The sequence below is a fragment of the Molothrus ater genome, chromosome 4 (genome assembly GCF_012460135.2).
Source record: "Molothrus ater isolate BHLD 08-10-18 breed brown headed cowbird chromosome 4, BPBGC_Mater_1.1, whole genome shotgun sequence".
NCBI classification, from domain to species: domain Eukaryota; kingdom Metazoa; phylum Chordata; class Aves; order Passeriformes; family Icteridae; genus Molothrus; species Molothrus ater.
The window spans coordinates 33,670,277-33,684,964 of NC_050481.2; the positions used below are offsets into that span (position 1 = coordinate 33,670,277).

At 40.8% G+C, this 14,688-nt stretch overlaps 1 protein-coding gene across 1 annotated transcript; it reads left to right on the forward strand.

Moving 5' to 3' along the window:
• The first annotated feature begins 6,292 nt into the window (after window positions 1-6,292).
• Window positions 6,293-11,663, forward strand: APELA (apelin receptor early endogenous ligand). Its single transcript, XM_036383156.1, has 3 exons — window positions 6,293-6,533; window positions 6,982-7,091; window positions 9,305-11,663. Exons 1-2 carry the CDS (start codon window positions 6,458-6,460, stop codon window positions 7,068-7,070), a joined length of 165 nt encoding a protein of 54 aa, XP_036239049.1. The 5' UTR covers window positions 6,293-6,457; the 3' UTR covers window positions 7,071-7,091; window positions 9,305-11,663.
• The last annotated feature ends 3,025 nt before the right edge of the window (window positions 11,664-14,688 follow it).

Below are 14,688 nucleotides of genomic sequence, written 5' to 3' on the forward strand. Positions count from 1 at the left end.
AATTCAATGAAAGTCCACATTTCCCTAAATATAAGCTTGACTTTCTTGCCTCCATTATTTTTCTTGTGTTCATATATTTTATTTGAACATAAGCTTGCAATTCCTTCTTTTCAGATTGATGGTCAGAAAAGCAGAGAAATCATAGATACCTTCTCTTCTTTTGCACCTCTCACCAGCTGTGTTGGCCACAGCAAGGCTGACCTTCCTGATCACAGCAGATAAAGAAATAATTCAGATAGGAAACATTGAAAAGGCAGTGTTACAGCCCAGACACTGATAAAGAGCAAGGCAGATCTGCAATCTTTTTGCCAGGAGGCAAAGTTCAGAGGACTGTACTAAACAGGTCCAAACCCTAGTAAGAAAACCCTTACATAAAGCACACATTTCACCTGGTTTCAAGTTGGTGACCAGGCTTGCAGGGGGTTAACATTAATGGTGACAACTGTGGGATATTAAAACATTACATCACACTAGACTCCCTGATGGGAACTTGTCCTCACTCTTGCTACAGAGCTGCTTCATGAGACACCATATCCCTAATGCTAACATGCAAGCAACATAGAAAAAGGATCTGCTAAAGCTGCAACCTAAATTTACTACCTGAAGTAAAAAGTATAAATATGCAAAAAGCTGGAGATTAATTTGAAATTCCCTTTCAAGTAATCACTCAACCAATCTTTACAGAAATTTGCCAAGCCTGTCCTAACACCTCCTGCATTAAAATTTTACTGTGGCTAGTGGCTGCCCAAATCCAAAACAGAAGATCAGTTATGTAGCAAATTATCTCCGGGAAGTTAACTCTTTCTGTCTGAAAAGCTTACAGAAATTTGTACAACTAAATGGATAGCTTTAAGTAAGACTAATAATTTCCTGACTGCATGCGAAGCTCTAAAACCTGGAGTTTAGGACAAAAATATGTCTGTATTTCCTTCCTGAAATTTCCCTAGTAAATATAAACAGTAACTTCAATGTTAAATACTACAGTAAGCATCTCTTTTTCCTACATGTGTGTGTTCTAGCTGCAGAGAAAAGTACAAATATATTTGCTTTATTTACGTGATAACTTCTCAGAGTTTTCTTAATAACATGAAAAACATACTTTTAAAAATACTTTCCCTGCTGAAACCTAGGGCATGAAGGGTCTGGATATGCAAGGGGGTTAGATATTTGAAAGTCAACCAGCAAATAAAAATTTATTGTAGAATCTTGTGCTTTGCAAGAATTGTGGGGTTTTTCTTGAACATCATTTATTCAAGACAATATAAATGACTCTTTAAATTAAAAAGCTCTGAAATTATGGCCAGTGCCAGAGAAGAATCTGATCCCAAATGGGCTGCCTGAAATGGAACATGCGGTCACACTGGTGGGGATCACAGGCACTGCTGCTCCAGAGCTGACCTCTTTGTTTTCCTATTAGGAAGAAATATGCGTATGTATTTCCTAGATGAATCTTAGAATCAAATTTACTTCTAAGAGATGGAAGGAAACAGAAAAATAAGTGTGCCTTGAAGCTCATAAAAATGTATTTTCCTTAAGTAAAAAAGAAAATTCATCAATACAGTTCAGTAGGTAACTGATGAAATTGTCTTTTGAAAAATGAAAAAATTGTCTCTGATGAAATTGTCCCTCTAGGAGGAACTTCATAATTCATGATTATTTAGGAGCAGGGCTGGTATTTCATTGTATTTTAAAAAATCAGCCGTACAGATTGTAGGGTCACAGAAGTAAGACAGACTAAGGCTACCAGAGCATGTTTTACTTCTATCATTATTCTAATAATTGTAATTATGGCTTATATTGCAGTAAGAACCTAGAAATGATGGCAGGAACACAGCATACTTTCTTCCCAGATTAAAATTAAAGAAAATGTACTTTCTAGGTAGTGCATCTCTGCAACACACATAGAAAACATTAAAAAAAAAGTTATGCAAGGTTCAGCCTGGTCTGAGCCATCCCCATTTCCTTTCCTTGAGCACATCTGTCTCCAGTGTCAGATTACTAGTGCACATTCCTTCTGCTTGCTGACTACCGTTTTCTTCCAGAGCACTGTCTCCCCTCAGGCAGGAAAGGCAGTGAGCACTAATAGGGAGGGAAGTGGATTTTTTTTCCTCCAGAAAAAACCATAAAAAGGTAAACAGGAGGAATAGAGTTTTGTTTCTGGGTAGATTTTCATTTCCAAGAGCAGATAAAATTCAGGACAGAGTGCATAATTTTCTCCTGAAATCATAATTTTTGAGCTAATGAGTTTTGCCTAGAAAAAGTAGTCTTCATGATTACAGTCAACGAAGAAGGCAAACATGGTATTTGGCATCTGGTGCTGTACCCTGGGCTGAAGAAAAAACATCCTTTATATTCATGGTAGGCACATAGACCCTATAAAACCATGAGATAATAATCCCAGTGAAATTTGTGGTTAAAAAAAAAAATCACAGACACCTAAACAACATTTCAAAATTTATCCCTGTGAGCATTTCTTGGCCAACTTTTTTCTTTCAAGTGGTTACTCACATGATCTTTTTGCATTTTTAAAATTTTGGTTTTTGCATAGCCCACTTACCATCTTGCAATGTAATAGAAAGGAGCAAGGAAAACCTGAGAACTTTCCCTCGTGACACTTGCAATTTGACTTGAAGATATGCTTCACAAAATTCTTTTGACCCATAAATGTGTTTATCCCAGATCTTGTCTGGTTAGTGAAATAATTCCCCTGGATCAGCAGGATGGATCAATTTGGGGAAAACCAAGTTAAAAAATCTGACTAAAAACTCTGGTGTTTTATCTTATCTGACAGCTTCAAGTCAAAATAAACAAGAATTTTCACTTATTATCAGTGACTATCACTGCTGAGCATTCAGCATGGTTTCTTATGAAACACTGGAGACCCACAATGATCTACGTATTTTTACAGGCTTCTAAGAGGGGAAGAGTTATTATCCAAGGGTTATCTGAGATACCAGGATTGAAACCAGTATTGACATATATAGCAATTAATTTCTGTACTTTAGAATCATCACTTAACATTTTATACTGATAGTATTTGAAAACTGTTTTTAAATATTAACGATAAATGCTAGAATTGATAATTATGTGTTGGCCTTCAAACCAAAGGTAGTATTCAATTTCTGAACAGCAGAGCAATAGGGAATGCTAATTAATCTCTTACTTCATACTAGGAGGTGCCCAAGTATCTTTCTGTTCTGTTGTAATCATCCAAGCTTATTCTATTTCTTAATACTGTGCATTTTACTGCTTTCTCACATTTATTTCATCTTTTGTTCTTCCAGTGACTTGCTCTTTCATTATTGAGGTATTTTTTACTCTTCTATATGTCACAAAATGATCTGATATTCCCTCAGCCACTTTTCCCTTATTTCTTCCAATATTATTATTAGAAATGGCACCATGTTTTCAAAATCTTTTCCCCAAATAAGACTGTAGCAGCAACTGTACTGAAAGTGTCACCCAGAACAATTAATAACCAGTGAAGTGATACAGTACTTACTGAAATGTGTTAAGCAAAAGATAATATTTTGTGTTACTTACAGGTAATGTTTGATATTCAGGAAAGGCACTTCCTATTCAACACTTTCAAAATTGTTTCTGTAATATGCTAACTATTTTTTTCACTTTCTGGATGTAAACAGATAATCTGACTATTTGATCCTATCAAGGAGGAAATAGGGAAGAAAATGTCTGTTGGAGAAGCAGCAATGATATAGATAATAAATGCTGAAATCATCATTCCTTTATTATGTTCCTTCCAGATTATAAGAGAAGGAAAGCTTTTGATTCCAATAACCAATTCTTCTAGCTCATAAAGTGTTCTCTACAGACTTGCAGCTTTCCTACGCACTTTACATTCTCTCTCCTCTCAAGCCAGCACAAACCCCACCAGCAAACACTGTGAAAAAGGCAGAACTATTACATCACTAAATTCTACCGAGTTGTTATTTGCCTAATTTCAAGTAGCACATGAAAGTAAGTACCTGAAGGAAAACTGCTTGCAAAAGAACTACAAACTCTAGAGTGGGGCGGTATTACATTTTAGAAATTTTTTCAGTGGGGAAGCATAGAATTATTACTTGTATCTTACATGAAAATTATCATAACACTGTCATGCTCATGTTATAGTGACTTGGATTTTATTAGTCAAATAAACATTTGTAAACTTTGTCACAGAGCTAGCAGTGGAATTAAAAGATTATAGTATACAAAACTGGGAAAAAACAAAACAATAAATATTGCACTTAATGATTGCATCTATCTCAAGTCCCCTAAATTTAATGTGACCTCAGAACGTCTGTAAACTTCACCACATTCAGGTGCAGAAGAGGCCTGGGTAGCCCGAGGGACTGGCAATAGTCTATGCATTCTCTCTGCCTTTTAGCTTTCTGCAGAGTCCCTATCACTTTGAAGTCTATACTACTTTCCACCTTAAGGTTATGAGCCTGAACCTCACCTGCTGAATGAAAGTGATGGTCATTTGCAGGGCTGTATGAATGAGGTGGCCAGTGTGTTCTCATTCATGGTGGGCAAGAGAACACACCCTTAAACCTGTCCTAGTGGAGACAGAATGACATTTAGGATACTGAGGATGTAACCCTGGCTGTGTTACAAATTTGTTGGGTAATCTGGGCACAGCACTCCTCTCCTACTCCACCACATTTGTACTTGAATTTATAACCCCCTTAAGAAAATTCTGACCCTGCCACCACAGGACCCTGATTTCAGCTGAGCTAGTAGCAATAATGTTAAAAAATAGTTCACTTTAAAGGCCAGAAATCACAAAGAGAAAACTTAATGACCACCAAGCTCTAAAGAACAGGGGGATGTGTCTCCTCTAACAGATAAATCAGATCAACCAGCAGAGGATTTTCCTTTTGTTTTTCTGTTTTGTCTGAGACACCTTCCTCAGTAGTCTTGGTATAATTTTAAAACAATATTTAATAACCATTTCCTCCATGTATTCAAGCTGAAATTTGTCTTTTAATTGATAGGGGCATACTTTACCTAGACAAATCAAGTAATGATGTATAACTCTACCAGGAGGGAGTAGCATGCACTATTGAGTTAAACAGGTTTTTAAACAAAATGGGAAAGCCCTTGATAAGGGAAAGCAATACACGGGTGACTGAATTAAAACAAAACAAATCAACAAAACAAAGCAAAACAACAAAAAAACTCCCAAAAAAATCAAAAAAACCCTCCCCAACAAACCAACTATATATTCCACTCTTTTAGGAAATAGGCAAATAACAACTTTATCCAACTTTCAATAACAATTACCTAGTAATAATAGTAGTGCTTTGCTTATCTTATATAAAAATGTACTCTTTCCTGCATGTTTTAGAACAGAAATTTTTCCCAGAAAGGAACAAATTTTAATGGTTTGCTTTTCCAAATAACTAGGTGCTACTTCATCACAAGAAATCAGCAAGTTGGAAAAAAGAAAAGGACCAGTCGAATTTCAACTGATGCCAGTAATTCATTAGATTTCAAAGCCATCAGTGCTGCTCCCAAATTCCACAGGTTTCGCCTTTTTTCTCTTCAGGCATGGGTATCTGCACCAGTTGGTTTCAGTGGCTTGCTAAAGCGAGCTCTCATCACAATCAAGTATAAATATAATGCAATGTACAGGTGGGCTATGCAAATGGATGTCCCATTCAAAACTGCTGGTCTCAAACTGGCACTGCTAGAACAGATATATCTATTTTACCCTACACGGTAAAAAAAAAAAAAAATCACAAATTAATTTCTGAATATTCTGATCCTTTAAAAATAGTTGACGATACAAAAGACACCCATTAGCCTTAAGTACTGCCAGTTTCACTTTGAATGGCCACAACTTCGCAGGTATTTTGGAGAAGAGAGAGAGCATTTGAGCTGGGACAAGGGCCATGCTTGGGGGGCTTCCCTGCCCCCGCTTTCGGGGAGGGGGAACAAAGGTCGGGGGGGCATTTCCTGCCCCTGCCATTGGTGTCTGCATGTGGGACCAATATGGGCAATGCAAAGTTTAAACAGTTGCAAATGGGGGAGGGAACATCGGGGCTTGTTTTACATATGTTTTTTTCCTGGCCGGGCTGAATTTAAAGTGGAGTGGCCGCATTGTTCGAGAGGCTCCTCGCCCCTACGCATTGACAGGAGCTGCTGTTTACACGGGCTTTTCATTCCTGCGCTATTTGCTTATGGAAAATAAGGGGGAGTGACAGAAAAAGGGAGAAAGGGAGAAGGGAAGGGAGGGAGGCCCGGAGCGCAGCGCAGCCCGGGAGCCTCGTCGCTGCCTGATCATTAACCCCGCCAGGGCTGGGCCTGGCTGCCCGGCCTGTCACGGGCATGTGAGCGCTGGGGCTGCGGGCGCTGCCGGCCCCTCACGGCCCCGCGGGCGGCTCTGCGGGCATTTCCTCGCCAGCACTCACACGCACACACATACACACACACCTCCGCCTTGACTGCAGACATGAGGCTCCAGCTGCTGCTTTGGATCGTGGCGGTGCTCCTGGCGAGCCTCCTCCCAGCCAGCGGACAGCGGCCAGGTAGGCCATGCCTCAGCGTGATGCTTGTGCCGGGCAGGGAGCTGGGGGTTCGTGCCTGCCACGGGCACCTCCGGCGTGTTCGTCCGGCCGCGTCCCACACGCGGTTTGTGACCTCCGGGACGGGTTTGGACCTGGCGCATCCATCTCTGCGCTTCATCCCTACTTCTAGCGGCAGCGGGAGAGGATGCTTCGCCTATCCCAGGAGTCTGGCAACTTTAGCGGAGGTGGGATGGTGCGGAGGAGGAACAGAGATAAATAGGGACCCAAGGTGGGCAAGTGTTGCAGACTTGCTACCGGCGAAACACCGGCGGCACGGGAGGGCACGGCCACGGGCACCGGGAAGCACCGGGGAGCGCCGGGGCCGGCCCGTCCCGGGGAGAGGCACTGCCGACGGTCCCTCTCACGCCTCGCTTCCCTCTCTCCCTCCCGTCCCTCTCTGTGTCCGCAGCCAACCTGGCGCTGCGCAGGAAGCTGCACCGGCACGGCTGCTCCCACCGGCGCTGCATGCCGCTCCACTCCAGGGTGCCCTTCCCCTGAGCCCCGCCGGAGCGCGGCCAGGTAAACCCGCGCGTGTGGGGCCGCAGGGAGGGAGCCCCTCTGGGAGTGCGCTCCTGCTTTGGAGCAGTGCGCGAGGCGTGGCTGCACACGGGCTCCCCTCGCTTGGTTCGCAAACGGGGCTTGGGAGTTGGCAAAGTTGCGGTCGCTGTCCCGGGGCTGGGGCGCGGGTCCCGCCGATCGCTGCCGCTTTGTCCCCCTCCCAGGCCACCCCCCCTGCCAAATGCCTTCTTGAGGCAGTGAAAAACATCTGATCCCGCTAATCGGGCCGAACGCTGCCCTCCGAGGCTGTTGGCAAAGTTGCGGGACAGAGTGTCACTGGTGCAAAGGCGGGGTAAAGCGGCTCTAGCAGAGGATGCTCCGGGCTGCAAGCGCTGACACTTCCCCCGTGCTGGATGCAGGGCAAAGCCACCTCACTCTGCCCGTCAGTAACATGAAGGTAGCAGCACTCAACCCACTTCAAAGGGGACTGTAATTCTTAATCATTGTCAGCAAAAGACTTTCAGCTCCTTGGATGAAAGGCTATACAAGTGCAAAACATTAATGCTTTATAGCCGATGAGGGCAGATACATTCAAATACTAAGTGACTGCAGAAGCACACAGGTAGCATATGCTAATAGGGTAGGCATCAAAAGGAAACCGGGCTCTCTTTGCAATTTAAGAATGAATAAAACATGCAGTCATTGCATCTTTGAAACTCATTATATATTAAAATAATGTTGTAGCCCCAGGCATGTCAGCATCCCAAATAAACGGTGGCAGAATCTGCACACTGGAGCCAAGCTGTTTTGATTTACTAAGAGGTTAACAGTGAAAAGGAGGCTGAAGTAAAACTCTTAACAGCCCTATACCAAACAGCTTGTCAATGCATAAACTGCCCTGGTGAAAAGAACCTACACCACTCCCAAAACAGCCATGCAAAAAGGGTACCATTCCACTCTATAGGGCTGGCCCATAAACACATGGAATGTGCATATGGGATGGCAAACTGGCAAGTTTGTAAGGTTGAAAAGAAAGATTGCTGTATCTTAAAGTGAATCTCAGATGGGCTGCATAAAGAGTGGCAGAATTGAGATGCAAGTAGAAAGGACATGCCAGAAGGATGCTTTACTACTGAGTGCCATGTCTCACTGCTACATTTAAACAAGAGACAGATTAAATGATACTACATCATCAGTTTAAGCTTGAACCTAAAAAGATAAGCATTGTATCGATTCACTCAGCAGGCAGAGACTGAATGGACAGAGGGACAGAGGAATTTAGGCCCAGTTGCTTCGAGAATCAATTCAGAATTATTTGCTTCAGTTCCTAAGAAGAGTACATTTCCTCCCATTCAACATCCATGTCTGGAAATTGTGTAGAAAGCACCTACACTTTCTGTAATGTGCTCTGAAGCCTCATATAATGAATGCATTTTGCTTGAGACTGCAGTAGCTGCATACACCCCCCATATTCTGTGGGGAATTCCTTTCCTCACAGAATATGAAGATAAAAGGTATTTTCAATGTTATCTCCTTTTCTTTGGGGAGCTGATTTCTTGTAACAAAAGTCAATGACCAAACAAAACAGTGTACTTACTAATTCTCAATAAATTTTGTAGACATGTAGCTGAAGATCCTTCCACTTTATAAAGAACTCAGTAAACCTCTACCTGGGAGTTAGGGGAGACAGGCACCTGAACCAACTCTCTAAACTTCAGTCATTGTGGGTGCTATCCTTTATCTTAAGTAGATTTACCACCTATGTTTACATTCCCTTCCAGTTTTAGTCCAAATTCAGCAAATATTGACATGCCTGGGTTGCTTGACTCACATGAGTAATCTTATTGATCTCAGTGGAGTTGTACATATGGATAGAGCCATTTGCAGATGCAAACAGGATGCAGCCTTAAGCCTGAATTTCAACTAGTGGTTGGAAACTAAATGAGCACAGCAGCCTCTTGCAGCATTTGAAATTAGTAGATTGAATTTGATTTTTCATCAGTTCCAAACACAAAGCACGGGACAAAAAAAGGAAGAAAATTTTATATTAGCAGCCTTCTTGCTTTTGTCTTTTTTTTTCTTCAACTTTCTAGCTGAAATTTCCAAATTAAGAAGTATTATTCCACATTTCATCCATTTGTTTCACAAATAATGTATTCTGTTTTGTACAAAACTTATTTAGACTACTAAATCTCTCATTAATATTTAATCTCCTTTTTTCTTTTTCCCCCCAGCAACTTCATACTGGACTTTTCAGTGTTTTAAAGGAGCAACAGTTAAACCATAAGAGAAGTTTGCCAAAAGTGCAGATCATCAACAGCTGACCTGACAGCCACCACAGTGCCATCTTCAGCAGTCCTGTCTGTCACATTGCACTGGACCTGGACTAAAGGCGCCTGTCTCACACCCTAAAAAGTGGCAGAGGGGGGGAAGTGGGTGATGGGGGACGTACATGAACTTACCTGGTGGAATCATTCCCTGCAAATGATTTGGCTTTCACAATCACTAGTGAAAGTTAAAGATCAAATCAAATATCAGGTAGATTTTGATCTGAGCTAGATTTCCAGTGGCAGTAAGAAGGAAGGATCTGTCCAAGGCCACTCTTGGTGATACATAATATTCAGACTGAGTGAAATTGAAAGTGCTGTTGACTACTCAGTTCAGGCTGTGTTTAGGATGAAATAGTATCAGACTCCAGTATGGAATTCTGAAAGTCCATTTTTTGTTTATAATTTTATATTTAATAATATATACATTTATGTTTTAACATCTAACATTACATTTTTATGGAACTACCTTTATAATAACATAGAATGCTTTACTGTAATAGCACCAAAGCCAGCATCACACCAGTGGTCCTACTGGCTTCATGTATAGAAAGCATAGAAAGAGTTTACAATATAAGAAAGCAAAGAGAGTGTTATCCCTCATTCTAGAGAGAGAATTGAAGCACACCGAGATAAGAGATTAGCCAAGGGTCATGCAAAACTGATAACTCAGATCTCTCAAGCCAGGCCTTAAGGTCAAGCCCATCCTCCTGTCTAATGAGCTGTTACTGCAAAGCCCATCACTTGTTTTCTTAAAGTGGGCTGCCAAACCAGACAGTTTAAACATGCTTGAAAATTCAGTACTACAGAGCTATTTGCTTAATAGTAGTTTTCCTAAAATACCAGCTACAGTATTATAAATAGAGCATAAAAATAGACCATTGAAAAGCATCCTTTGTTTGGTCAGCCCTAGTGTTGCATAGCACTCTATTCCTGTAATTTAAATGAATGGGATATTTGAACATAGCACTACAATGAATGAAGACTTCAAACAGAAAACAGGCTGTTCTTTTCAGCACTGGAGGTCAAGAACACATTGCGCTTTTAGTCTGAGTTTTGGTCTTAAAAATACATGCTTCACATATGCCTTCTATATTAGCAGAAGGATATAAAGGATATAAAGGATAAGGTGGTAGCCCTTTCATTAGCATAACTAAAACAACCTGAAAATAAAACATACCCATATTTTTAAGTCATTGCATTAGACTTGAAATGCCAACATTTTTTACAAAATACATGAAGATGATCAAAGATCAGAAGTGCTGTGGTTTAAATCTGGTATTACTATTTTTTTCTTACAACACATAGTTTCTAATAATTGAAAGAACAGCAATCAAAAAAACTGGATAGCTGAAACTTTCTAATCAGTGTGTGTATATGTAACCCCTTATCTCTAAGAACCTGAAACTTTACTTGAATTAATACTGGCAGAGTTTACCAGGAGTTACAAATTTCTCTCCATGAAAAAAAAAAAAAAATAAAATGTAACTTCAGACCCAGTTCTGGAGTTGTGTAAAACCATCATACTAAGGTGGTCAAACTTATCTAAAACAACAAGCAGTCCTGCAGGTAAACCTTTGAAATCTTGAAAAAAAAAAAAAAAAAGCAGTTTCCCAAATAGGTATTCTACCACTTATATATTTTTTTAAATTATTTTTTAACTTGGTTTTGATATATATCCTTGGCTAACTCTGTTTAGAACTACAGGTAAAGAGTATGGGAAAGCAAGAAAGGTGAAGAGTAGCTATTTTACAGTCTTATGAATGAGTATATGGATCTATTGTGGCACTGGATCTTTTATATAACCACAATTATTCAATTAACTTTGCTAAAATGGTAAAAAAATACATGATTTATCTATCAAAAAGCTATAAATACATGTTCCTTTACAGAAGTAAAAACAAAACAGCACCCTAGGATGCCCGCTGTCAGTCTACAAAATTATTCTAAGTATCTGTAGTATCTGTTCTTTAAAGGCATTCTGATACCATCAAATCTGCTTTGAAAAATGCATTAATTGTGAGCTTCAATAGATATGTTTATCAACTAGCTGGTTGATTGTATATTTTGTAAAAAGATAGTATGCATTTCATATAATATCTTATTTGAAATAAATTTTGTACACTCCTCAAAGTCTGTATTCTTCAGCTGTCAAAGGCAGTGCATCTAAAGAAAATTGAGAACTTGCCTATTTTCCCTGAATCAGTGTTTGAAAATTTTTCACTCAATTTCTGACACAAATAAATGATAACTAATAATGGAAAAATTTTCTGTGACATCTTCTGTCTTTCTAAAAATGCAAAATTCTGGTTCAAGTTAGATTTGCATTTGACTTTGTTGAGACTATCTGTTTCCATTTGATGTGCAAAACATAAGGCTTGTGGGAAGAATGGCTTTGCATGATAACAGTGTGATCACATCTTTAAATTTGAATAATTTGGACACAGTGCTGCAACAGCCAAACTGACTGATCTCTCCCTGTGCATATACCAGTGTACATTTGAAGGCAGCTTGCACCGGTACAAATTGCTCTCTATTCAAAGTCAGAACTGATGTTTGCATGGATGTAATCTAGCAAGACTTGATCCCAAGATAGAGTAAGACCTCAAATTCTGGAAGGCAAAACGTGAGTTTCTAAAACATTGAATTAACTCCTTGTCTTGTAGATAGTTGTAATATGGGAAAAATGAAAACTTAATTTGAAAGTACATTTCATTAAGTCTGGTAATAGCAGGTCAGCAGGAAACGGAGGTAAATGCAAGGCTTCGGTGAGAAACAACAGTTTAGCATGTTCCCAAAGGATAATAAACAATTCACCTCTTCCCTTTCCAGTATGGAAAAAAGGAAATTATAGGAGAATAAAGACTGGAAATATTTCCCTTACGCCACATACGCATGCTATAAATATCTCAGTGTCTACACAAAGCCAAATTTTGCCAAGGGTCACAAAATATTTAAATTGACATCTATCAGGAGAAACATTGGTATGGCAAACAAGTTTCAAATGTTGGCTATCAGAGTACAATTAGCCCATTGACCTCTCACTACTTGCTCTTCTACTGGCCTTTCTCTTTCTTGCTAGTGATCAGCTGCAAAATATTTGTGTGAAGCAGGAAACACTCCAACAGCACAAACAGGGCAACATGGCTTTTACAAAGAAAGCCTAACTCATTCCAAGGCTGAAGCTGCTTTTCCATGTCTTGAGTTACCTGTTCAGATTGCTGTCTGCCCAAGTCTCTGGTCCTTGCTGCAACCTTGTTTTTTAGATTAAGGACTTCCCGTAGATCAAGCCTGCTTAAATCCATGTTAGTTACTTACATGTTAGTGTAGAACCTTATAGCAGAAAAACCCTGTTAAAATCTTTTACAATCAGTGATTTCCCTCAAGGAGTGAAATACTGAAGTGTTTATATAGAATATCCACAATGAGCAATTCAGAAAGACAAAATAGAAATACCGATTGAGAGTTTTCCCTCATGCAAGATATGCATCACAAGAGATCATCACATCTTTTCTTTCCTGTGAACAGAATATTTAGCACAGTTCAGCATTTCATCTAAAAATTATTAAAACCTCACAATGGGAACATTTTTTCAGGCAACCCAATATATTCCTCAGGTGGCACAAAATACTTCTTTTCTCAGACCTAAAAACCATATGTATTTGTTTTCTACAGAAATAAAAAGCTACTGGAGTAGCACTGAATAATATAAAGGAGGATAAAATTATGATACATTATTTTAATTTTTATTTTAAGGTACAGTTTTAGCATAGATTAGGAAACATTCCTTCCCATTTGTTATCTTCCTGCTGCCTCAGTTGTAATCAGGTAGCTCTTACCAAACCTGCAAATACCAATGGATTTCAGCAGTTGCAGTTACATAAAGAGTATCACTTCAGCTGCTCAGAGTAACAGCTTTGTGGCTTTGCCACACCTCACCAGAGCAGGGCTGTGTTGGTGGTTAGCAAAGCACTGCTTTGCAGCAGAGCACGTGCAAACCCCTGTGCTCACAAAGCAGCACCTTTTTGCCCCCCTGAAACTTGGGCCCAATGCTCCAGTGCTTGTTGCATGCACAGCATACCGTGGATTTCACTTCAGACAGTACAATCCAGCCCAGGAGCAGGTGCTGGCACTGCAGGGACAGGCACCCAGGCTGCCACACTGGGCATGGACAGCACTGGCCAGCCCAGCACCCAGCCTTGCAGCAGCAGAGAGGTGTCTGCTACACAGGATAGAGCAGATCCAGCACAATTAGGAGTTCAATTTAGCACTGTGGAATGTCAGACACAGCAAGGTCACAGCTGAGCTTCATCTCCCTGGCACAGCAGCAGCTATTCACCCCTTCCATGAGGCCTATCAAGCAGCCAATGGCACACAGGTCCCCTGAGCACCTTCTGCAGAGCAGTAAGCTTGGCCACTGTGGCGGCCAGGAGGCAGGTGCCCACAGAACCAGAACACAGGTTCTGATGCCCAGGCCCACAGAACCCAGCAACACCACACCATGTACTGGGGCAGGCAGCACAGGGGAACCTGGGGGCTGGGGAGTATTTCTGCCTCCAAACAAGGCTGGCCTTGGCCCATCTGCTGCAGACAAGGGACTTGGGGCTGCCACACACAGCAGCAGCTCCTACTTGACAATTCACTGTAGCTCTGCCATGGCCAGAGGTTCAAGTGTGCAGGGTGGGTAGTAAAGATTACCAGCTTCTGGTTGGAGCCCATACAAATGTCAAAAGCCTCCACCCTGCGCAAAGAAAAAGCTTAAAGATACTAAGAAAATAAGATAGAGTTGGGAGTATGATAAAGATATAAAACTGGGGCAAGAGGTGGGTGGTTGTTATCATTTGTTATCACTTGTGTACTTAGGAAAGGTAATATTTAAAGGGCAGAAGATGTACATGTGTGTGCACAGCAAGCCATACTTGCCTTTTTTTCCAGCTACCATGTTCCACAGAAAGCAACACTACTGGTTAATCCAAGGTTTACCTTGAGCAGTCAGAGAGAAGAGGAAGGTTTGAGTAATGAAGGACAAAGGAAAGCTGTTCTGACTATGCAGCATCCTTCTCAACATTGGAAAGAAACACGAGTGGCAGAGGAAGTCTGAAGCATGATGGAAAGAAACATTACTCAGAAAGGGGAATAAAACTAAACTTAAAGTTCCAAAACAAGTGTACAGCTATCCTTGTATGACTAGTTTTACGTGCCAACACTGCTGTGAGAACTTCAGCATAACAGAAAAGTCTGCACAGATTGCCTGTTGGAACCAGATGTACAAGAGCTTGGAAATAACAGAA